Source organism: Callionymus lyra, chromosome 19, assembly GCF_982586985.1.
Source record: "Callionymus lyra chromosome 19, fCalLyr1.hap1.1, whole genome shotgun sequence".
NCBI classification, from domain to species: domain Eukaryota; kingdom Metazoa; phylum Chordata; class Actinopteri; order Syngnathiformes; family Callionymidae; genus Callionymus; species Callionymus lyra.
In genome coordinates, this window is record NC_141836.1 from 13,447,399 (window position 1) to 13,473,623 (window position 26,225).

A 26,225-nucleotide genomic window follows, 5' to 3' on the forward strand; every position below is an offset into this window, starting at 1 on the left:
TCATATAAAGTACCACAGTACCTCAGTACCACAGTACCAGTGGAGCGCAACTGTGTTGACACACACAAAAAAACAAGGATCTAGAGATTTGCTGTCAGGAAGTTGTATCCTGTTAAACCTGGCAACCTGGTTACCAGTGTTTATTACACAATCAGTCAAAATTTTGACGGTCTCAACTTATCTCTACCCTCTTGACCTACTGAGAAAATCCGTTGACTTCGGTGTTTCTAGGTTTATGTCCAGGACACTGTTTACAATTCAGGGAGAGTTATTAGATATTATTAGGAAGGTTATTACAGGACATATGCTTTTGGGGAACAAGATGAGTGATGAAATGAGTGTACAGGTGATTCTTCTCGGTTTACTGGCTTGTCAAACATAATCTGTCTCCATATAGGACTTTCATATTTGACTCGTGGTCTCCTAGCAACCGCCCCGCCACCATCACGGTGTTCAATAAAGGCACAGCTCAGCAAATATTGATCCAGATATTTATCAGCTGTTTTATACGGGCAATAAAGACAAACTACACCAGATGATTTTTTGGGGGCTAATGTATGATGAGTTGAATTAATGAATTCAAACTGTGTGACTCTATAAGGATATTTCTTTGTAGGTGTCAAAGAGAAAAAAGTACTTTGTTTAAAATCAATTTTTCATGTTTTTATTTTATTTTGACGGACCTTAGAACTATAAATCCACTCACGTTAGGCTTGTGTTTAAGTCGTATTCTCAGTCACTCTCTTTAAAAAAAGAAACAACTGTGTTCTCAAATATATTGCATTTTGTTGTTCGCAATTTTATGCCTTTGTGTTGTCTGATATAATTATATTATGATCTAAACTGAAAAAAGAAGGCAGTAGGTATAAAAAAAATACATTCATTAATTTATCTAGATTCTGATGTGCAGTAGAAATGTTGGATACACACCTCAATTTGAAGTTTCACTGAGCATGATAATCAGACTTTTTTTGTAACAAATATTGCCAATTAATTAATAAAAAAATACAATTAATCTAGATTTCTCCTGTACTTGAGTGGGTGTACACACATTTACTAATAAATAAATGTATATATAAATATTGCTTTAACTCGGATGTAAAAATTAAACACCGTCTTGCTGTCTGCTGGCCTTTCTACAGGGAGCTGATGAGTCAGTAACCTTTCCATTCACGTAAGGATGATGGCGGCACCCTGAACGCCTCACCTGCGTTAACCTTTCATGTGCCAGTACCAACAAAACACCTGTCGAACTGGATTTGTCCTGACTTTTCTGGTCCCGGGGATTGAGAGCTACAATCAATCTTGACTGCCATGTGTGGAGCGCAAGAAAATGAGTCGTTTACTGTTTGTACCTGTTGGACGAGAGGCCAGACTACTTCAGTTCCTGTGAAGCTCTGATAAAATCACCTGGGGAACATGCTGTTGCCATGGAGATGAGCAACGGACAAAGCTGAGACACAAACATATCTAGAGGTGGAGGATGTGGAACACATCCATTGGAAAAAGATGATAGTTGAGTTGATGATGAAATGGATGTTAATTATTTAAAATACATTTGTCCCTGGATTAAAAGTACATTAGATTTATTGTATAAATCCCTTTGGAGATCTCCTTCGAGAAATTAGATTTCCAAGTATAGCAGGTTTCATAAAAGCAAGAACAAGCAGATGCATTAACAGGAAATCAAAAAAATGATTGTATCTATCATTATCTGAAAATGTTTCATTACGGATGAATATGTTTTGGTCTAAATTAAGTGTTTCAAACTAATCGAAGAAGTATCTCCGTCCAGTTCTCGTGTGACTTGTCTGTGAGGCAGCGCCCCCTGCTGGCGCTTGTGGCAGCTGCAGGTGATGGTGCCACACCTACAGGTGTCATGTTGCCAGGTTGCTTCTACAGCGACGCTCTTAGGGACCAATTATCCTTATAATGATCCCAGTTGTGATGTTTTGAGGATTATGTCTCGTGGATCATCAGTACAATTGTTGCCTGAAGCGTCTCTTATTGAAGACGTGAAAAGCTCCATCTGTGTGAGGCTAATTTAATGTAGATTGTGTCTTTAATTAAAATATATATATATTTTAAATATAACCGCTTTGGTTAAATATTTCCATCTGCACATGCGCATGTCTATTCATATTCTCAATATACGTTATGTTTGTACACTTGTGATGATGCTGCACATTATTTTTCCCCAATTTTTTTTTTCGTTGGCTTTGTCTTTATTGACACTGCACCGACATGAAAGCCATGTTTTTAAAATAGCAGCTTATTGGAGCAGCCCGTCCTGTTATAAAATGAATCAATCGTCCACTTTGTGATAAGGTTCTCTATCTATATTGAGTCGGAGTGATAACATTTTTTAATGGATCTGCCAGCTGTCGAACTGATGTGTCATTTGTTGTGAGGACTTGAAGTTAGCGCATCATCACTGAGAGATGCGTTGGAAGACGCTGGTTATGAAGTAAATGTTATGAATTAAAGTAATTAGACATTTCAAACTGTTATTTTATTTTTAAATTCACTCTACACTTCAGTTGTTTCCTGCCAAAATAACTTTGGATTAGAGGAACAGCCTTCAATTCGGCATTGGCTTTTTTTGAGGTTATTATAGTCATGTTATTGTGTTGCGACTGCAATAAAGAGGCCTAATTTACATTTAGTCATAAGAAACATTATTTTGAGGAATAAATACACATTGAAAAATATCCTATATATATTTAGGCATTTATTATATTCTTACATACCATGTTGAAATACCAATACCCATGTTGAAAAAAAATAAAATATATATATATATATATATATATATATACACAGGTATATATCTTCTTTTTTTTTACAATTAACATGTAAATATTCAAGGGGTTTGTTCATTTCTGTGTTGCAAATACACTTAAGGCCATTAGATGGCAGCAGTCACTACGTCCTCAGCAGCTAAATGTACAACATAATCCTGAGAGATCCAAGCAATGACTGAGGACGAGAGGATACTGCAGCTTTTAAAGCTGATGTTTGGAAATATTTTGGTTTCAAAAACAAATGAAAGCGGTAACGACTTCAAGAGTCATGTGGTCTGTAAATTCTGCAACACCAGAGTCAAGTACTCGGACAATACTACAAATATATCCTTGTTCCTACATTAACGTAATATATCGCTATATATCGTTGTCCCTATATCGTGATATGTATCATATCGGCAGATTCTTGCCAATACACACCTCTAATGTTCATGCCAAGAAAGAAAAAAACGAATGTCTTTTTATTCATTTATTTATTTTAATGCTAGTTTGAACTGGAATCATCATCAGTTTTTAGGTCACCTGTTGACATACCTGTGAATAAACTCCTCCCACCATCACCAGGCCCTTGTGTCTGGTTGTTTTGACGGCATCTTTTCACCGCTTCATTTCCAAACCGATGATGAACTCCACCAACACCCATGTGACCACACCGGTCCAGTCATCAGCTCCAAAGTTTATATCCATCATGATTCATGACTCAGTTTTCCACTGGTTGAGGAAGCTGTTCTATTCCTCTTTACAGAAGAGGCTGGATGGAAATATCGAGCGGACATAAAGGGGGAACTGCTGCTTAAGCACCAGTGTGCCCCCCCCCCCCTCAAGCCTTCCTTCTAATGCACAATATCCTACTTGGACTTGAAACCCCCGCCCCCCTCCACCCGGTGTTCTGTGGCTGGTGTGCCACACTGTTGTGGGTGCGGATGGGGCTCAGTGTGGACTAGAGACGAGACACGTTGGTCCATGATGGGATGCTGCAGTGTGACCCAGAGTCACACGGGGATAGACCTGGTGGGCCCGGACGAGATTGAGCTGCTGGAACTCTCCGGAGACAACCTCGGGTGAGATGAACTCATTTTACATGTCACGGAATAATGTTGCAGTGATGTAAACAGCGTAAATTAAATGTCTGTATTTGGCCCTCAAAACCCCAACCACTCCCATAATGCACTGCAACATACACGGCTCATGCAACAGTTTTTTCCCCGATTAAATTGCTCAGTTAAAAAAAGTTAATTGTAATATGAAACAGTTAACATTGTTTCAGCAGATATATTATAAGGGTTTCTACAATTTCTGTATACAAATATGTAAATCACTAGCTGTCTAAGGTGCCATATAAATATTATCTTAATAACCACAATAGTAAACAACTAACCGATTCAAGGGAGGTGTTCACGTACTTGACTCAAAACTAAAAGTTTAATATTTTTTTTATTTTAACTTAAATAATAATAAGAACTTCATTAATTATTTAATATAATATAAATTGATATATGTAATTGTTTCATTTGGTTCTATATGTAGCACACTCATGAATTTGAATTATTTTGTGCAGTAAATTAGAAACAACACCTTATAGTTACAAAATAATTTATATATTTATTTTAATTCTGTCAATAGTATATGTGTTTATGTATGAGTGATTCTGTAAGGTTATATAGTATTTTTTTATCTGTATTTAATTTACGAACAGGTTCTTAATCAGTCTTTGTTGACATTTACAAAACTAATCTTTAATTTATATTGTGTCAAAAGTGACATAAAATATTTTCAAACATGTCATACTTTGTCTTTTACTTAAAAGCATTAGTTAAAAGAGTTGAAGTACATTTTTGTAGTTGATCTGTAAGATTCTTCTGCTCATCTCTGAAGGCTTCAGTTCTAATTGTCTGGTATTTACTCAACATGAATTTGGAGGCTCAGTGATGCCGCACTGATGTGATTAGGAGATTATTAGTAGACAATAGCTGGAGCGTGGACATGTTTAATGCGGAGTGTGGACAAGACAAATCCAGGAACAAGGAATTAGACAAAGATAATCGCGGCAGCAACTTGGAGCCGTATGTTTGGTCACTGTGACTCACGTGTGTCTCAAACCAACAGGTCGAGACATGTTTATTCACAGAAGCCTTCTTTGATCAACACAGAATCTTGTTTCTTTACACGTGAGGTTCAATTCCCCTCACAATTTATTGTGTTTTTTTTTATTTTTAGTAATGTACCTATTTAAACTTCCTAGTTAGTTTGTGGAGCGACAGGTGGGTCTGTCTAAGGGTCCCGACAGTAATCTGCTTATGTCTGGCTGCAGGGGCTCCCAGGAGGAGGTCCTTGTCTTGATTCATATTAGCATTTCTATTGTTCTAGCTTGCCATGTTGTTGTCTACGGAAGTACAGAATAGATTACTACAATATTTTTTAAATGTTGCTAACACTTCTGAATGTGGAACATGTAAAACTACTAACAGACACTTGGTACTAACTCACACCTTGTTTACTGTAACTATGTTCTTCCAAATTAATAAAACAAATTCATCTCTTCAATAATCAAACAATTGAAGGAAATTTCCAAAGTCCATTCCAGGTGTCAACATTTGAAACGATTCAATATATTCTGATGCCACTGATCAACTTCCATCCGTGTCTCTGCAGCCTGTTCAGCGTCGGAGACAGTCGACTCCAACTAGCAGTGAGGAGCAGCAGAGACGACGAGTCGCCTCCGTCCACGCACCTGGAGCATGAGGTCACACACTGTGTGTGTGTGTGTGTGTGTGTGTGTGTGTGTGTGTGTGTGTGTGTGTGGTGTTGTTTCTTGTATGCAAGTGGGTATGAGACTTGGCATGCATGTATGATATGTATCAATACATGAATAAATAAAAGAAGACATTTATTAAAAAAGGACTAAATAAAATAGGAAATGTATAAATACATGAATTAATAAAATAAGAAATGTATTAATAAATGAATTAATATAAGAAATGTATAAATACATTAATAGATCAGATTAAATGTATGAATAAATGAATAAATAAAATAATAAATGTATTAATACATGAATAAATGGAAAACAAAATGTATAATGTACAAAAATGAATGATTGTTGAAATAACAAAATGCATAAATAATTCAATGTACAAATAAGTTCCAATTCATGAATGAATATATAAAAATCATTTGTTTATCTTTTAAAGAGCACATTTCATGGTTTTAAACGTGTATTTTTGTGCGTAAAATTATTGGAAATCTTATTTCATTCATTGTGTGTTCAACTGTCATTTGTTTGCCCTTGGATAAAATTGTGTGCCAAAAACCACTGTGTAAATAGTTGTGTGTCTGACTTGGTGTCTGCAGGTGCTGTGGGGACGCAGCAGGGAGGAGCTCCATCACAGGATCTACTCTGCTCAGCCAATCAGAGACTGGGAGGGTCGACCGGCGCACATGTATGGAGAGATCGTCCACTCTTCCCTGGTGTCCTTCTACAACAACTACACTCAAGTGAGCTTTCCAGTTTGTGCACAAACGCTCTTGTAAAGTCAAAGTCTGAGGTCACATCATTTTTGTCTCAGCAGGAATCCAACGACTACTTCTTGGTCTTGTTCTCGTTCCACCTGCTCCTGTTGTCACTGGACCAAACTAGACAAGATTTTGTATATGAGGTACTAAACCAAAGTTAATGTTAGCTTTGCTATATATGATGATACATTTATTTATTTATAATAATACTTTAAGTTGACATAAGCTTCATAAAAGAAAAAACAATTCATGTTTTTAACACTGTCTGTCATGATAATTCCCGTTCTATTGATGAATACTGTGTGAAAGGTTTTTTTAATTTTTTAATTTGGTATTTTTTCTGAAGTAATACTAGCCTTTGACACTTGATATGTCAATACAGGCAGTTCAAGGCAAGTTTAGTCACAAAAAAGTGAAAATCTGTGATTTTGTTTTACGTTTTTTATCTGAAGGTCTGTCATAAATATAATTCAGACTCTTTATTATTTATCTTTTTACTGTTTGAATCCGAAGGTTGTTCTGAGAATATAATTCTGACATTAAACGTAATAATTGGGGATCAGTTTTAGCGTCTGCACGCATTTCTTAAATGTACCACTTGAGGGCGCTAAAAACATAGAGAAAATAAACCAGAATCACCACCATAAAAATCGAACTATTAACCTCAAAATATTCAATAATGTAATATTATATTGTTGCAGGGGATCCTTCCTTTATCCGGACTTTCCTTCCAGCAGCTCGCTCCGGATCCGGACGCGTCGCTTCATCTTCTCCAGCTCAGCAGTAAGTCACGGAACAAACATTGGAAGCTGGTCCGCTACAGTTCTGCTCGTGCACAGGTCCGATGATGGACGCCAAGATCTTTAACTGTCACTCGGCTGTGGAGCTGCGGAGATGGATGCAACACCTGGAAGACCGCAGATGCAAGTCCAGGTCTCAGATCAGCAGCCCGTCCCACTGTGCTCTCTCTTACCTGGTACTGGATCATCTCGCTACAAGATTGAACGTGAAGGATTAAATGTCTTAGAGAAGTTTGCTGTGTGCTCTAGCTGCCATGTGACGAGCACTGGAAGAGAGAAGAACTCAAGAAGTACCTGCTGCAGGCTCCAATATGGCACTGGGAGGGCTCCCCGATCCAGCACATGGGCCCCCCCGGATATTTATCCGTCGTTCACATCATCAATTCACAAAGACAGGTTCGTTGATTCTCTTCATTTTAATCTGGAGTGACTTTGGTTACTTGTTCCTGCAGGGACTCCACGAGAGGTTGATGGTTCTCTTCCCGCGGGATGTTCTGCTGCTGTCGCTCGACACTAAGCAGCTGAATCTGAGATACGAGGTAACGTCAAACGTCACGCAGGCGTGGAGCCTTGAGTTCACCTCTCGAACGCTCCTCACAGGGTCGCCTGCCTCGAGCGAGCATCAAGGCCGTGGAGCGGTCGGCTCGACCCGGACGCTTCGAGTTTGAGCTGCTGGGTGAGTGGACGCTCTGTCCATCTGACAAGTGCTCTGGTTGATAACTTGTTGTGCAGGCGATCTGCTGGAGCCTCTGCAGGTGTCTTGTACCTGCATGGAGGATTACAAGAACTGGATCTTCCACCTTCAGCAGGTTATTTCATCATGTTGTCCCGTTGAGGAAATATCGAAACTGACTGACTTTTCCTGCAGGCAGACCCCACTGTCCACTCTACTGTGAGCTCACCTGTCGCACTGAAGACGTTGCCGGTCATTCCCTCTGACCAGCTTCACATCAGTGGACGCGGCTGAGTCGGTAACCATGGCAACATCAGGACCACTAGACCCCGATAAGTAGCTGTTACATTGGTCTCGTTCACTCGGTTTGATAACAAGACATCGGTCGACTTTAAATTATTTTGTGAAATGGTTCATAGTACACGTTAACAAATCAAACACTGCTGCTACACACTTAACGAAAATGACTCGACAACTTCTTCTTCTTCTACTACTTTTTATCTATCAGAGTCAAAGCAAGTGATGTTTGTCATGAGGCTCCTTCATAATCTGAACCAGTGGAAGACACACTAACATGTAACAGGTGTTCGTCAGGTGATGACGTAACATCCCCCCGTCAGACATTTCTGCACATATCAAAAAAACATGTCAAACTTTTATTTCAATCACATGATCTGATGCTGTGTTTAACAAAGGTTTTTTCCATTCATATAAATTACATGTCGTCACAGAATCTACAAGAGAACATTTACATCTCCTTAGAGAGAGTCCAGCTAGGAGTATAAATACATGCTGCGTCAGCAAAATTAAATACAAACAACTCCAGTGTAGTAGAAGCATCGTGAGTATGTCGCACAGAGCTGAAGGACTGTTAGAAACGATTATTCATAAATAATGTTTTGTAATTAAAAACCTGTTCGTTGGACTTGTGGACGTTTATTGTTGGGGGGGGGGGGGCAGCAGTGCACTTGTTGGGGACTCGTTCATGTCAAGATTCAAACTGCTCAGTCCTCACCCTCCAGTTTCTGCGTGACACACTTGATGCGGATGTTCTCTCTGAGGTTTCGCAGTCGAGCGCTGCGACTGGTGATCTCCTCCACGTAAGATTTGGGGAACCAGCCCCGCTCGCCGTCAGACAGTCTGATGCCCTCGACCCAACCTGGACAGATGCAACGCATCGTCAGCAGACGGTCCGTAACATGTCATGGTTCTTCTCACCGTCACTGGTGATGGTCTTGGCGTGAAGGATGTCCGCCTTCTCCAGCGTCATCTCGTCGTGCTCCTGAGCCTGATAGCTTTTGATGCACTGGACCTGCAACATATCTGAGGGCGCAACGTTCCTCACTCAAGCATTTGTTGTGGAGGGTTGAACATTTTCAGCTGTTAATATTTTATTATTACCAGCAGGTAGAAAAAAAAGAACATTTAAAAGTTAAAAATAGGGTAAATAGACTCAAAATTATAAGCAGGTAAACTGTTAATGTCTGAGGGACGTGGAAGAAAACTCACCGTCGTTCTCACTGGCCTGCTCGATGTCCTCCCGAGGATCCGAGGGAAACATGGCCGTGATCCATCGTTGCTTCCCGCTCCTGAAACAGGCAGAAGTTGCTGAGTGAGCTCCGGGGTCTGTGAGCCTGAGAGAGGAATGTGGCCACTGACTCCGTGTGAGACTTGAGCAGGATCTGGTGCTTCTGCTGCTGCCCCTCACACAGCTGCAGGTGGAAGATGAAACCAGAGATCCCCTGCAGCTTCTGACTCAGATCCTTCACCTTCAGCTCTCCGATTTTGGCGTGAACGAAGACCATGAACTTCCACGTGCTGCACAGACAAGCATGTTAGCTCTTTCTTAGACCAACATCTGACATCACACTCACTCCTTCCTCCTGGACAGCAGCAGGCAGTCGTTGAAGAGGTGCAGATAAACCGGTTTGGTGGGCAGCTTGAGTTTGGAGCCAGAGATGCTCATCATCTGAGTGTCCACCTCCAGCAGCTCCCCGTGTTTCACCAGCCAGCGCGACTGAGAGATCAGAGGGAAGATCTGAAGAGAGCAGACTTGGTGAGGAGGTGCTCGGCTCACTGGTGGAGGCGAACGTGCCGTGTCACCTTTCCCTCAAAGTGGATCTTCTTGTTGAGGTGGATCAGCTCTTCCATCCTCTTCATGGACTGAACGCTGGAGTTACATTCTTTGATGATCTACCAGAAGGGAACTGTGAGCTTCATGTTCAACAAGCAGAATAATAAAAGATTTTACCTTCTTGAGCTCGTTAAAAGCTTTTGTTGCCGTGTCTTCGTCCCGAGACCCCGGTCGTGTTCTCTTCAAGATATTCTGGGAAAAATCAACATGAAGACACTTCAATAAATGTGTTCCTCCGAAACCACTCAACACATGTTGTGTCTCAAGTACCTCCACCAGCATCTTGAGCCTGGTGATCCTCTGGAAAGGCAGGATGAGAAACGACGTGAGGGGGAGTCGTTGGCAGACGAGGTGCTCCTCCAGACGAGCGAGGACGGCGGGGAATCGTGTGTTTTCTTGCCTAAAAACATTTTTAAAAAAAAAAGAAAAAAAGCTTGAGCAGAAATATTCTCACCAGCAGAGCAAGTCCAGTCACGCTGGTGTGTGATTCACACCTGAACAGCCGCAGAGCAACTGTTGAACGTCTTTTGAACTTTTGGTTTACTGGACGTCCGTTGATTATTTACTACAGTAACACGATTGAGACTTCATCAGCCACACACACACTGATCCTGTAGATATTTCTAAACTGTAAATATAACCAGTTTAACATTTTTAAAATAAGGTCTGCACCTCAGAGCCGCTGTTTGTTAGTGTGTATGAATTTTGTTGAACTTTCTTCTTCTGCTACTATTTAACGTTGGTTGTAACCAGCTGTAGGAACACTATCAGCAACACCTGCCGGCAGCACGTTTGCAAGTTTGGATCAAGAAATATGAGAAACTAAATATTCGCGAGATATTTACGCCGGTATCAGCACCGAAGACGTGTCATCCTCCTACTGCTGGCTGAAAATGCACCTGTAAGTATATGAATAAATATATATATATATATATTGCGTAACTTCCTTTTACAACGTCAACGTCACTAAGATGGCGGCCGTTTAGGGTACAAAGTGTCCATCGATCCATACTCAGTTTTGTGGGCGTTTAGTGACAATTTAGTGTGCATGGCGCACTACATGACGCATACTAAGAATTGAGACGCACTTATGCACTAAAAATACTACATTTAAGTACACAAGTATGCGATTTGAGACACAGCTCTGGTGTCTTAAGGTGTGTGTCAACTTTAAGCGTCTTTCATCAAGATTATTTATTTCTATTTTGGTGTATATTTTTTTATTTATTTAAATCACTGAGTTTGTCATCTTTGTGTTTGAAGTGTTTTATTTGCACGCGTAACTTGTAAATGTGCTGATTGGAACGTGAGTTGTGTTGCAGTCGATGTCCCGGCTTGATTATTATTTTGGTAAAAACACAAGTACCATTATAATCGTGCATCTCCTTCTATTTGTTTCCAGGGGAATTTATTTTATTTTCCAGAGAGTGAACAAAATGGTACCAACTGAAGAAACTCTTAGGTTTGTCTCCTTCTGTCTCCTTCTGACTATCGTTGAATGACCTTCTTGATACGGGATTAACTCAGCAGAACATTTTCTGCTGTAATTGTCATATATAGCCGGTGTATCCATAGCAACGCAGGTATTGACACGAGCACCGACTGCACCGAGCCTGTGCTTACACCCCGTCACTCAAAATGGAATCAAAGATAGTTTGGGGATTAAGTTACTTTGCACGGAGACAACAAGGCAGCCCGTGAAATAAAAGCAACTCACAGCAGGCGCTGGTACGTCTGCTCCTGGTAGGCCTGGTTGGTTACATAAGGAAGGTAGACGCGCCGCAGAGCCGGGCAGTGCTCCAGGACGATGTCGCACACGTCAAAGCGCAGAATGTCCTCCTCCAGGCGATGCTCCAGGTCCTGAAGGAACCTGCACGGATGAGACGTTAATGGAGACGGGAGGACTGACGGATCGGTTCAATTAAGGCCGCGCTACCTCTCGCTGACATCTTTGACCTCAGGCAGCTTGGAGAAGAGCCACTGTTTATCCTGCGCTCCCAGACACTCGGAGAGATCCTGGGACAGCATGAAGTGATCCACCGCGATCGTGAGGCTGCGGATGTACGACGCCTCCGACGTCACCAGCTCAAACTTTGCCTGGAGGAGGTCACAGGAGGTCAACTGGAGCTCACAACAAATGGAAATGTGGTCTTTTGGAGAACCTTAAGAGTGTGTAGGCTTATTTATTATATGTTGTGTGTGTGTTTGTGTACATCTTTTGATGGCTATGGGTGATAAGCTGCAAGTGTGTGCGCTTGTGTGTATATGTGCATTCTACAGTGTGTACTTATGTCCCCTTTTAACATACAAGATGTTCCGTCCATTCGCTAATCCATAACTTTACAAGTGTGTCGATTTACGTTTGGACAATCTAAGAAAACCATTTGTTCAACCATGCATGCTCACACCTGCAGGTCGTCATCACAAGCTCCATTTAACAGGTATGCAGCATGAGAGCCTCTTGGATTTAGTAGAAAACAATAACCTTCTCTTCTATATCAGGATTCTTCGGTGAGGCGATACTTCACCCCAAGACTTTGTGTTCTGGACTCATCTCACCTCCTGTAACTTCCTCTCCTCGTTGCTGAAGTTGTCCAGCTGTCCACTGGTGCGGACGTCGGGAATGTCCTGCCACAGAGCAAAAGCCGATCCCCTGGACGAGCGGAAGGAGCTGGACGGCGACAGACTGGACGGCGAGGCGGTCCCTTCGAACCCCTCCTCCTCGGTTCCAGGCTCCTTCCCCTGTTGGCGCTGGATCTCCCGGTTGATGGCGACGTCACTGTACTCCTGATAGAGAATCGCTGCAGAAAACAAGACACGCTTAACTTTGACTCTTCAAAGTAAGCCACGAGAATAAATGGAACTTACAACTGGGCAGAAATCTCGACAGTCGATTTGAACAGGCCACGGTCTGATGAGCGCTCACGTCTTCTTCTACCGACCGTTTTCTCATTCTGTCCAGAAGAGCACCAGCGTCAAATAAGAGCGCCATTTTATGTGGTGAGAAGCATGTTCATTGTCGCTCACCCAAGCTTGGCACTCCAGCGATGAATTCCGTTGTCAGATCCGGGTAGAGGAGGGGAAGGTCCCACCGGGCTGTGGGGGGCGCTGTCACTGGAGCCAACGGAGCATCGCTGCCTTGAGTTAGACTTGTCTTGAGTGCGAGAATGATAGAGATCAGCTCAAGTGAAAAACAGTGGAAGTTGAGGATGAACGGAGAAGCTAAAGACACATTTGTATTCTTTGAGATGACGGAGTTAAAGGTGGTGTAGGTGATCTTGGAAAATGGTTTAAGCGAGCTACATTTAAAATTCCGAGCACCTTTTTTTTCAAGCTCTACCCTTAAACATCCTCCAGAGCTGCTTTGCAAGTAATATTTCTTTTTGTAAAGACAATTGGTTGCAGTGGGACTGAAGACGGGACGAACGGCGGCAGAATTCGATAGACATTCTCCATCCAATCATTTAAATTCGGGTAAGTGTCTTTTTTTTGGTTCCCTCTGTTCAACAAACTATATAAAATGTTGTTTCAACTGGTAGCAATCAACCCAAATTGAAATGAAATGTATAATGCTGAAGTGATGCAATTCTTAGACTTACAGAGATCTTCAAAACTTTGATAAATGAGTATCTACTCACAGTCACTGCTGGATCCGAGGCTGTGGGAACTCTGCCGGTCTCTGGAGGACACGCGAGCCGACAGCGACTTTCCAAGTTTCAAGGTGAACGAGTTCTTCCTCTGTGACAGCTGAAGTCTGGAGATCAGCTCGGAGGCGGAGAACCTCCTTCGCTCCTGGTCCCCAGGGCGACTGCACGGCAAGAAGCTTCCTCCTCCGGAGGCCGTGGAACTGTCTGTAGAACTGCTGTCCACGCCAGAGTCCTCGATGATCTGCAGCGGTTCTGTACTCAGTGGGTCGTCATGAGGAGCCTCAACAGGTGTTACAGTCGCGGACGAGGATAAACCGCCAAGATCCTCCTCCAAGAAAGATGCAAAAGGTCCTGAGAAAATGTAGTCTGGATCCAGGATTGGGCTGCTGAGAGATTCATCACTGAGGCTGTCTGGGGAATAAACCTGCATCTTCCTCCCTGGAAAACCGACAGAACGTTCAGCAAAGAAATACATGATCGTTAAACAAGTTGAAATTCACTCACGGATGGATTTCTCCTTCAACGAACCCTGGCATGTCCGCCTCTGAGGCTGGTGGAGGTCTTGGCCTGCGGGCGGCGAGAGCAGAGAGTCCCAAGAGTCCGTGAAGGGCGAGGAGAGGGGGGACGACAGAGCGATGCTCGGAGACGTGTGGTGAGGACAGGGGAAGGAAGTGACCGCGTCAGTCGGCTCCAGCAAGGAAGTCCTGATGCCATTCTGGCATACACCACCGAAAGATGTTTTCAAGTTCACAAGGCGACGGCCATTCTCCGAGTCACAGCGGGGACGCCGCGAAGAGTTCACCGGAGCCGGGGAACCCTGAGAGTCGTGCCTCGGGGATCTGAGGCCGTTGACTCTGGGAGTCGCCGGCGGCTGCAGCTCGATGAAAGCCAGCGTCTCCTCCTGACAGACGGCGATGTGCTTGTGGTGCTGGAGGAGCGGGCAGTCCTCCTGGACCTCGCTCAGAGTCGGGTCGGGGATCCACATGCCGGAACTGCCTCCTCTGCAGCAGAAAGCGTGCGAGTGGGTCTGGAATTCAGGGAAGTGTGAGAATCCATATCCAGGGAGCATGACTGAACCCGATCATGAACGCTGCAGACAAAACAGATTTTCTTTCAGACACCTTAGATGAAAAATACTTTCATTATCTCTTGACACTGAGGAGCTGCTCAACACAGAGGAGGTTTAAAGTAAAATATTTGACATTTTTTTGTTGTAAAAATGTTTTAATTCCACATAAATTTAGGATGTTGTGCGATGACCGGGGATTTTCCCAAACGTCCTAAAACTTACTCTCACACGCTGCAATTAGCAAGTTGACCTGCCAAACTACAGCCACGTGCAGGAAGCGTCCCAGTCTTACCAGCCGCGCACGTGCACACGCACGTCTGGTCGCAACGCACTTCCTCGTGCCGTTTCTTCCTGCGATAATTAAAGGCCTCGCCGCGCCGAAGCTAGCCCCTGTACTTAGCATCTCAGACGCACGACACTCGCTGGGACCGAGGCGCTACTCTCACTCGAGAGCTCGGTCCAGACCCTGGACATGAGCCGAGCGAGTATTTACCCTTTGGTTTAGAGTCGAGGTAATAAAGTGGGATCCGCTGGCAGATGGTGCAAACAACACGAGTGCAACATGCAGACCGCGGCCTGTGTCCAGAAGAGACTAATATTTATGGTTGTTGACATATAACGTTTACTGCGTTTAGAGTAAGATATGAAGTTTGCTTTCATTTGAGGGGTAAATAAAGGCAGCAGTTCATTAGCCACACCAATAGAACATAATTATGGCAGCCATGTTTATTCGGCTGCTATCTGGGATTTGACCTGTTGCACAGAAAGTATTTTTCCAAATGAAAAAATAAGTGAATCCTGAGACAAACGTGTGCATATTAGACTGGTTTATTTCTCAATGTTTTGTTTGGCAGCTGCTTTAGAAGACTTTTGCTGACATTTCTGCCATTGCAACCTAATTACATTTTTGCAACATCACTACAAGATGGTGAAGGTATTTCCCCCCAAATGTGGCTAAAAAATTATCTTACTTAGATGTGTCACGAGTTGAGGATTGTCTTAAAAAAAACTGCTGATAAATTACATTTTTAGCACAAATGTAAAGACCCTATTTTTCAATTCAAAACCTAATACAAAATTAGAGTGCAACACATGTGTTTTAAATCTTTAGTTCATTAATTATCAATCACTTTGCAAGCGATTCCATGCTGACAGGTTTTGTTCTGGTGCCAGGCTTCACTCCTGATAACAGAACCGCAAATGTGAACCTCAGTCTGCAGAGGAAGTCAGCCGAGTTAATTTCTGCTTACACAACATTCCCAAAACAAAGGGTAGAGAACAGTAAACAGACACAAATACCTCAAATATGGATGTTTTGGTCTTGCTGGGACAAAGAAAAAGGACAGTTTTTTCCGTCAAATTAAACTGTAAATGAGCTCATTTGATAGAGTTACTTAGGCAACTGTAAGTCAGTCAGTAAGACGCCATCAATCAAAAGAAGATTCCAGCTTGAAACAACGTCCAAATAACCAGCCTGTTGTGACACTATGACCTCTGTGAGGATGATAATCCAAGGCAACTGTGAATGTTTAATGAATAAATACAATTATAAAGAGGATTTAGTCAACATTATGTTAAGCTTGTTACATGCTCATCATCCTGTAAAACCATCTTGTAATACATGTTTTTGCAGGAGGATAAACCTGCAGCAAAGAGAACCAGCTAAATCAGTTTCATCCACGACACGTATGAGGCTATTGGAAAACCACAGCTGCAATGAAGGTGTGTATCTCCAACGCACGCACACACACACACACACACACACACACACACACACACACACACACACACACACACACACACACACACACACACACACACACGTGTACCTGTCCAGACAAACGGTCACCTGTTCGTGGCTGGAGACAATGGCAGCCTTATCCTCAACACAGGACACCTGAGAGCGTGTGGGAACCACCTTTACTGATCCACTCATTCGAGTCTTATAAACACACACGGCACAATAACACCATACTGGGATTACCCATGGATTCCGTAATCCCTTCTGAGATTAACTCGAGTCTCGTATCGTATCCTCCATCTGAGACGTGTGGAGTAAATTATGCTCTATACATCAAATACTGTCTGGTGGTACAACATCCAACCTGAGGGCAAAACAACCAAGAGTGCAAATTAGTCCAAACAAACTGTTTTTGAGGCTCTTTTTCTCCCTTAATCTTAAGGTCAAATGTCATCAGTCGTTCATCTTCAATGCTCTCTGTTGCTAATTTGCAAAGAGACTTTCAGGCATATTACAGTATTTATAGCCCGTCGGTAAAGAACATCTTTGGATACCAACGTTTACCAAAGATTTAGGTCAAACTGTTATTGCGTATTCAACAACAAAAGTGTCTAAAAACTCATTCATGCACAATACTGAGCACATTAATAATCCTGTCATAGATTAGATAGACAAAAATATCAATGAAGAGAATTATTATATAATACTTCAACTTCCTCTTCCAGATATATACATTTCATGCCATTCAAAACTTCAATTCTCAAGCGTGTAATTTCCCTTGTCCCAGAAGGCTGTTATTTGTGAGGGTTATGGACTTTGCTGCTCGTCTTTCTCCCTGTAATTTCCCCTGACTGCTGTCTGCAGCTAATGAATGGCACACTGTGGAAGCTCTAATGCCAGCAGCTACGGCAGGAGCGTTTTTAATTGTTGGCAGTATTAATGTTCACCGTCAATGATCTTTTCATCTCAGAGTAAACCAGCGTAAACCAGCGCGCGCTGCATCAAGAAGAAGCAAATAAAGCAGACTTTAGGTCGTCATAAGACAACGGTTTACTCTTGGATGAGTTTGTGGTTCTTGTAGATTCAGAGACTTTTCTACACCAGCGAGTCATTTAAAGTTCAACTACACTTTAGAACAAGAGGTGCTGAGATGGAAGACTGATGATGCTTGACTAAGTGAAGTGAAACATTTTAGTTCAAGTTGGAAAATCACTCAAAGCACAATCTATGAGAAGATCTGAGAAGAAACGTTTAGATGCAATAACTCAAAGCTGTTTCTTCCAGTGTTATTTATGGTCATTTAGGCTTATTTGACTTGAAACTATCTAGAGGCAGATAGATTTAATGTTATATTGCTGACAATCATTTGTGCGGCTCTTAGTTTGAGCACTGCAAGACAACAATAGCTGCTCGGTTTATTGTTTGTTTTGATGGAGGAAACGTTTTCAACAAAAGATCATGATGAAGAAAGAAGTTTTGTAAAGGGGGTGGGGGTGAGGTTAGTGTTTCCATATGAAAGTATTTAATGGTGCATAGACAAAGTACTTTCTGTTACATAAAGTATTTTTGGTAAATAAAAAGTAATTTCCAGTACATAAACTTAAAGTATTTTCTGGTAAATAAAGTATTTTTGGTACATAACCCAAATAATTTCTGGTACGGGGACAAAGTAATTTCTGCTACTTAAAGTAATTTTGGTACATAAACAGTAGTGTCTGGTACATAAACAAAATAATTCCCGGTACATAGACACAAAGTATTTTGTGATATATAAACCTTAACTATTTTCTGATGCATCAACAAAAGTATTTAATGGTAAATAAAGTATTTTTTGGTTCATAAAAAAAGTATTTCGTGGCACATAGACACAAAGTATTTTCTATAGCATAAAGTGTGTAATTTCTGGTACATAAATAAAATACTTTCTTGTGGTAGACAAACACAAAGTATTTTCTGGCATATAAACCTTAACTATTTTATCATACATCAACAAAGTGCGTAAATACTTAAGTATTTTCTGGTAGATAAAGTTTTTTTGTGTGGTACATGAACAGAAAGTATAGGGGGGGCTGCATGTATTTACTATCTATCTCATGAAGAAGAGTTTGCACATAATACTTTAACCACGTCAAATAAATAAAAAAATAAAATAAAAACAAGCACTCACTAGTGATAAAGCTCAATGTTGACCGTGACAACAATATGAACATGAAAGAGACCATTAAACAATGAGCGAACACACTACAGATGAATGTGATACATTTGATCAGGATCAAAAAAAGGACAAAGTTCATTCCCGAACACGAGAATATTGAGGCCGAGCACCTCCAGCGCTCATCGCTGTGTTTGGTCAGACACACTGGAGTGTTTTGTCAGTTTGCTGCGACCATCTCGTGTGTGCGTGTCGGACCGCAGTTTAACTCCGTCACATCTCACCACTAATTGTCAGAGAGAAAGACTGAAGATCTTCAGTGTCTGGCCAGACAAGACGTGACGTCATCGCGGAGGAATTTCATGGAAAAAACGTCTTTTTTACCTCATTACTTTATTTTTATGAGCAAACTACTAAAGTTAGAAAATAGAAATATCAACAATAGCAATGTTGCGCTTAGTATAAAGTCTGCATGTTGTCATTTCCTTCAGCACTTTCACTGGGTTAGCAGTAGAACTATGGCAGGTATGTCAAACTTTATAGTCATTATACACTAAATTTAGGCGTCAATATTATTCATTATGGGTCCAAAACTTTTGAAAATAGCACTGCCCTACATTCACTTACACATATAAGGACACACAAATAATTGGACACAAGGTAAACATATGCAGATGTCATGTAAGTGCACACTTAAAGAAAGTAAGATTAGACTAGTGTAAAGTGCGACTATAGCTGACTGAGTTCAGGTCAGGGAATCCTTGGCATTCGTTCCAGACCGAGACAGGTGGAGACCCTAGAGGCTACAGAGGAGGCGAGTAGGTGGGAGGAAACCTCAGTGTTTACACATGGTCCGGGTCCTCTTAATCCTCTGCAGGTCCTCGGGCAATTTAGCCAAAAATCTTCACACACACTGAAGATTCAAACTGACAACTTGACATACAATCAGAGAAAACGATGACAACTTCCCCCAAATGTGTGTGTGTGTGTGAGAGTGAGGGTCTTTCCCTGGCCTTGTCCCGCCCACTGAATTCCTGTCACAAACAAACACCTTCCTTTACGGCGGTCTGGAAATATGGCGACCATCTCGCACGTAAACACGACAATGTTTGGACCTCTAACTAGCTCCTTCCACTTCCCAGCATGCATTGCATTCATGGACTCACGTTACAAGCTAAACAACCAGAGCTATTTATCGGACATTAAAGGGAAAGTTCAACCAAACTTCACTGGTTTTCTACTCGGCCTCATGTCGACTAAGGGTTGGGATTATTTTCAGAGTAATCTGCTCCTTTTTAGAGTTATAGACAAAAATGTTTGTTCATTTTAATGTAGCAACTTTCAAAAAGACACTTAAAAACATCCAAATACCTCCAAACTGCTCGTCTGTAACATCCATCTTGTATTGAAGCCTCGACATGAGGAATTAAAGAATTAAACAAGTCTATTTGTTAAGATATTTTTTTAGCAGAAGATCCCAGTATATCAGCGTATCTTAAACATGTGCACAGCCAAGGAGCTGAGAGACTGGAAGCATCCGCTAAAAACAAACTTAAAATATACAAAATTATTTAAGTTTCTTATTCCAAACTATTCCTCATGTCGAGGCTTCAATACGAGATGGACGTTACAGAAGAGCATTATGGAGGTATTTGGATGTTTTTATGTTTGTCTTTTTGGACGAAGATGAAGACAAAGAAAACTGAGCTCCAGTCTCTACATTAAAATGAACAAACATTTTTGTCTTTCACTTTAAAAAATAAGATTACTCTGAAAATAATCCTTTAGTTGACATTAGTGAGTAGAAATAGGTAAAGTTTGAATTTTGAATCACTAAGTGTTGCAGAAATGCAATAAACTGAAAGTCACGGAAGTTAAATTCTCGGAATCCTTTAATTATCAACAGGTTAATATTGACGTTTTACAATGACACATTGTTTTAGACAAATATTTCAGATCCAATAGTCTCCTCTGGTTTGTTTACATTTCATAAGGAAAGTAAATATTCTTTTAACTCAAAAGATTTGTTTCTAGTCATTTTTTTTTAGCAATGCAAACAATAAGCAATTCAAGTTTTTTGCCCATTTCAGAACATTATGCTTTATAATATCACGATTAAACACCATCACGGGGCTAAAGAAAATACAAACACAACTGGAGATGAACCCGGAAGATGCTGTTCAAAGCCAACAATGAGCAACACAAGGCCAATAGCTCCTCCTCGGCCATCAATCAAAACAAACCATTTGGCGCTCTGACCTACTTTTACAAACATTTTGCTGCAGACCTTTGCGTTCTTCTCGTGTGTTCACTCGTTGCCCCCGAAATATCTCCGGCTGAGCGCCAGCCGTCACCTGTCGTCGCCCATCGACAAACGCTCACCTCTCACTTTTATTATCCGGACAGGAACGGACGAGCAAACAATTGGCCCGGTTCTTGTTTTGAAACGTGAGCTAACGTTCGCAGAAACCAAGACACTTTAAACCGTAATCGGACCTTAAATGTGTCTTAAACCCTGAAGAATGTGGACCATTAGATTTAAAAAATAATAACTGGGGTTCACTTTTTGACATGACACTGGGTTATATATTAATTTAATTAATATTTCTGGATTAATATGTAGTTAAAATCCAATTAAGAAGAACAATCTCCATCTAGAATGTCAGACATGAACAAGGAAACTTACCATTTTTGTCTTGAAAACAGTGACTAAAATATTTTAATTTCAAATTTAAGGGAAATAAGGTGATGAACTTGTACAAATAAATTATATTTCTTCATGTAGATTTTAACGACATGCATTTTCACACATTTGCATTTAAAAATATGATAAATGTGGAGCAAAAATGTATTCCTATTTAATTGTATTACACTGTAAATCTCGTGTTACACATCAATGTAAAGACGCACAGCATTTGAATGCATCACCAGGTAAGAGGTTCCTTATTCCTGCCTGATTGATGAGTGTAAACAGTTCAACTTCTGGCGTCTCAAAGCCTGAAACGTCACCGTGTCATTATTAAGTGAATCCACAGTAGGTGGTTGGTTTCACCGTTAATTTGAAGGCAGGTTAATGTCCAACTTCAGAGGCTCCCAGGAACCTTCTAAAAACTCACATTCCCGGAGCGGCGTGTCTCTAAAGTGAGCCGAAGAAAGTCAAGTGTAAAGAGCGCGGCTGTTAGGGTCATTACGGCTGCAGTTCAGGCCACAGGCAGAAGAAAAAAAAAGGCTAGAAAGTGATTAAATTCCTGCTTAAACTGTCAGGACGACTAATGTTTAAAGGGGCAGAGTGCACACACACACACACACGCGCGCATGACTCTTAATGATTTTCATGCACGGAGAACAAGTCGGTGCATACGATCAGGTGTGTGTGTGCGAGTGTGTGTGAAACTCATTTAGCTGGAGGAGACGAAGAAAGTAGAGACGCGAGGTGTGGCGGCCTTGGATCTAGTCCAGCAGCACGTGCACACACACACACACAATCTGAGGCAAAGTTGGACCTGCACACACGTGCACGTGCAGCAGGACAGACGGACAAACCTTGCTATAAACACAAAGGTGTTCGGGCCGTCGTTGTCACGCAGGTGAACTGGCAGGTGTTCTCCAGACCAGACGAGTTAGGAAGTGGGAGGCAAAGTTTTTTTAAACAGTGAACTGAGATATAAATCTGTGTCATATCAACAGACGCCTGAGGAGTAAAAAGATCATTCAACAGATTTTACCGCTCGAATGCCTTTATAAACTGAGCTCTGCATCCAAAGTGAAGCAACGTTTTCAACTATAAGAACTGTAAGAGATTATGTTTGGGTGCGGCAGCACATGTCAACAACATGAACCACGATGAGCAGTCCAGACAGGACCAGACGCTTAAGAGCCAGGATCCTGCCAGAGAATGACAGTTATAGAGAGGAATGACGCCAACGTGCGGATTATAAGCAAAACATTATTTCATCAATTACTTTTTTCAAAGACGTGATTGATTTTTTTATGCCTTACAATTATCTTTTTATTAGAAAGTTGAATCACCTCTGAAAAAACACTTTTAAATTGATAGTACAAGTTACAAATGTTCTTAGAAGTACACAGTTTACGATTAAAAATTATAATTGTAGTTAATATTATTACTCTATATGTAGAGGTTAGTTTTGTTTACTAGGAGGTAAATGCAGCATCATAGATTCAAGGAAGATTTTTGAATTTGAACTTTTAATTCTCAGCTGCTTTACAAAAACAAGTGGGATTGTTCTACCTAAAGAGGCCTCAGAAAAGATTGTTTTTGTTGTTTGTTTTTAAATAATTCAAATAATAATATTTCTTTAATTAACCAGTTCATTTCTGTTGATAAAGTTAGTTAATAAACATTGTTTTTTTTAAAGCTTAAATAGATTTTGTTAACACTACTAGTGTAATTTGACCTGGGACAAATCTACCAGATTTAGTAATCAACAAAATTATTCGAATTAAAAGTAGTTTTCTAAGTGAAAATAAGAGTCAAAATGCCAACATACGAAGCTCCAGACGGTTCATCCGTGGCTGAGTCACACAAGCACTTTCATTGGTGTCTACTGGGGGAAGTTTTACTGGTGATCCTTAACACAACAACACAAGCAGCCTGAAGAATTGTCAGCCAGTTAGAGTGAGTTTAGATCCTAAATATATATTAAAAAACATTGACCGAACTATAGGAACTCAAAACATCTTCCTAGGGAAGTTACTCTTTACACAACAGAAGAGGTTAAATAAGTGTTTTAAAACCGTGTGTCTTATTCCTCCAGGGTCCTGAGGAGGTAACACAATAAAACAAAACCACACAACCTCCAGACTCCAATTAATCACCTGACTTCACTTGAACTTTGGAGTGACGGGAGAAAAGTGACAGACGGATCATCGAGTCTCTGACAGCGGTGAGCATGAATACAAAAAAAAAATATTGCACGACAAACGTTTGGTCTTGTGTTGTCGTGACGAAGGTACAGGTGGTGCGAGCTGCCACGGTTCAACAGTGTACAGTTTTTTAACAACCTCTTATGCAGCATACTCCAGACATGCACTTACCTGCCCCGCTCCACTGCAACCCTACACTGTAACCATCGCATTCAAGGCTCCCTCGGTCCCCCAAAACATTCAAGACGCAAACTCAGATAACATGATAAACGACCTGCCGTGGATTCGACTTGAAATCACTTTACTGTGTAAATATCAGCTTTGTTTTCAGGTCACAAGAGCTTTTGTTTTGTCAACTGATTCCGGAAGATAAATCCAGAATTCCATAGAAACAACATCTCCCTCTGTTCCGTCCACGAGCTCGGACACCTGACATGCCGACGGCTCCCGTTTCAAGCTGATGTTGCAGCAGATATTGGTAAAGTTGTTCAGCTTCCGTACCTTGTTGGCATTAGCAGCCTAGTGTGGGAGCTGGACGCCGGCCAGCAGCAGTGTGTGAATCCAGGCCATCCCAGGGTCAGGCTCCGCTATCCATTGCTGCCTTGTGTTCCTCCCAGCTTAAGTCCTTCCTTCGCTTCCTCCTTTTTCGACCTCCGCTCCTGCTGTGTCAATGCAATACTGGCTTGAAATTAAAACGCCGCTCTTCGAGGCTCCCTTTAAATGTCCTGCTTTTTCTCCATCGTTTTCTTTTTTTTGGGGGGGGGGGGCGGTTAAAAAACTTCCAGCACTTGCTGCTCACAGAACTACTTACAATGCAGATCCCTACTCTAAGCTCCTCACTCTTCCCTCTCACTCCTTTCCCCTCCCTCTCTGCTTCTGTTCCAGCTCTCCATTTTCTCTCCTCCCCCCTCTCGCCGTCCTCTAATAGTTAGTCTCCCTTTGGCACCAGCAGAAAACATTAAAAAAAAAAGCTGAAAATATAAAGTGTAGTCAAATCGAAGTATTTTAAAGTTGTTTATCTTTGGATCTATTTATACCAAGACATATTAGAATCAGTACTGAAGTGATAAAGAATGTGTAAGGAAATGAACAACTTTACTGTCTTTTGAGAGAGACTTTAGGACAGTAACGTGCATAAATGAAGAACACACTGGTTCCAAATCTTCTTAACAATCCCGTTCTTAACCTGGAGAGACAATCTCTCCGATGCATTTTTGTAGGTCTGTGAGCTTTATGAGTCGTTTGTGAAGTTCAAACCTCAAGAGGAAGATGTTTTTTCTCTAAAGCAGCTACTTAAATGCATATAAATGTAGTGTTTACTCTTATTTAAACTGTACCTGTAATATGGTGCGTCTACATAATTTTGGGTTGATGTCTTTCGTAATCACTCTTTTATAAAGTGCCTTCAAGAAAAACATCAAAAAGTACATTCATTAAAAATAATGTAGTTTAAAGCAGACAGAAATAAAAGACATTAAAAAAAAAAAGTACAATCAAACTTACTTTGAGAACCAATGGAAGAACATAAATAGAAGCACATTGTTGTTGTAAAGTTTAATAATACAGAAGTGTAAAAGTTCAGTATTTTTGATGCATTTATTATGGTTTTAACATATTTTAACTTGTCCTGCGTAGGCGTCTAAATGACCGTGTCTGTCTTAAGTGAGTCTAGAAAGCAGCGATCGAGCCAGACAGTGTCCACAGAGCATGTTTCTTCTCGCTGACATGTACAAACTCACTCTTCCTGCAGGCCACGGCTGAGGAACGTTCTGCAATCACAACAATCAGGAGTGTGGCGGACAGAGAGAGGGAGAGGGAGGGAGAGAGAGAGAGAGAGAGGGAGGGAACTGAAGAGTCATACGTTTTACCCAAAAGGTCCTGGTTGGTACAGAGAGAAAAAGTCAGCAGTTGCCAAAGGGCACTGAGATTTGAGTGCAGGGAGGAAGAGAGGGATTATTAACAAGCACCTGTCTGCTGCTGCTGCCCCATAAATCACCTGCTTCTATCTGGAGGATGATGGGAAGTCCTGCAATGGGAGGTGTGTGTGAGGTGTGTGTGTGTGTGTGTGTGTGTGTGTGGGTGTGGGTGGGCTTTAAAAAATTGGAAGTCGTGGAGTCATTATATTAATTCATAATATTGATTTATCTCATGAATCAAAATGTAATCATTTTGTTCCTTTTTTTTTAGCTATATTTGTGTGTGTGTGTGTGTTGCTCTTTTTTTAACCATAAAATACCTGTTTTTTGTGTTGATTTAAGTGTCTTAAATAGATGTTGAACCTCTTTTGTATCATCAGTTTGCGTCTGTTTGTACAAAACTCTTTTCATTGAAGTATTTACATAGGAATATGATCTTAAGCCCCGCCCACTGAAAACACTTGGAGATGAAATCTTGTTGATCATGACCACGCCCACTCTGTTGTGATTGGTCTTGCATTAGTGTTTGTCACCAATCCCAGAAGTCTCCACCTCCAAGGGACTCGATGTGTAAACAAAGTGGGCCGTGATTACAGCTGGCTGGAGGAGGAGTGAAGCCATTATTACGACATAATGGACTCTGCTCTTGTAACCTCGTTCGCTGAGATTTCATGGGGGAGAACTTTTACACGCATTCACACACAAAGACAAGACACAAAGTTAACACGAATTACATTCTTCATTTATTGAGTCTCAAAGACAAAAAGTACAACAGAATATACAGAAAATACTATACAGATTCAATCACTTTTTGTTGCAGCACAAACACAGGTTGATTCTAGTGTGAATTGAAGATTGTAGACCAGGTTCACAACAACTACAGTCGATG

General features: G+C 41.2%; 2 protein-coding genes across 4 annotated transcripts; one reads left to right on the top strand and one right to left on the bottom strand.

Annotated features, from left to right (window-relative positions):
- Positions 1–3,763: 3,763 nt before the first annotated feature.
- On the top strand, positions 3,764–8,122 carry LOC148059595 (pleckstrin homology domain-containing family N member 1). Of its 2 annotated transcripts, none has more exons than XM_087781156.1 (11): positions 3,764–3,865; positions 5,457–5,547; positions 6,156–6,299; positions 6,371–6,460; positions 7,019–7,100; positions 7,157–7,293; positions 7,367–7,513; positions 7,570–7,656; positions 7,718–7,793; positions 7,850–7,926; positions 7,986–8,122. In XM_087781156.1, the coding sequence occupies exons 1-11, from the start codon at positions 3,768–3,770 to the stop codon at positions 8,082–8,084; spliced, it is 1,128 nt and encodes a 375-aa protein (XP_087637282.1). In that variant the 5' UTR covers positions 3,764–3,767; the 3' UTR covers positions 8,085–8,122. The 2 variants fall into 2 exon arrangements, with proteins under 2 accessions (XP_087637282.1, XP_087637283.1); XM_087781157.1 differs by having other exon boundaries at positions 6,374–6,460.
- A 654-nt stretch (positions 8,123–8,776) lies between these two features.
- arhgef19 (Rho guanine nucleotide exchange factor 19) lies at positions 8,777–24,389 on the bottom strand. Of its 2 annotated transcripts, none has more exons than XM_087781153.1 (16): positions 23,922–24,389; positions 14,076–14,661; positions 13,563–14,009; positions 12,952–13,078; positions 12,793–12,878; positions 12,484–12,725; positions 11,861–12,021; positions 11,642–11,794; positions 10,195–10,324; positions 10,042–10,116; positions 9,894–9,983; positions 9,665–9,828; positions 9,450–9,608; positions 9,300–9,379; positions 9,009–9,113; positions 8,777–8,949 (listed from the first exon to the last, which is right to left on the bottom strand). In XM_087781153.1, the coding sequence occupies exons 2-16, from the start codon at positions 14,638–14,640 to the stop codon at positions 8,795–8,797; spliced, it is 2,739 nt and encodes a 912-aa protein (XP_087637279.1). In that variant the 5' UTR covers positions 14,641–14,661; positions 23,922–24,389; the 3' UTR covers positions 8,777–8,794. The 2 variants fall into 2 exon arrangements, with proteins under 2 accessions (XP_087637279.1, XP_087637280.1); XM_087781154.1 differs by lacking the exon at positions 23,922–24,389 and adding an exon at positions 23,592–23,720.
- Positions 24,390–26,225: the final 1,836 nt, after the last annotated feature.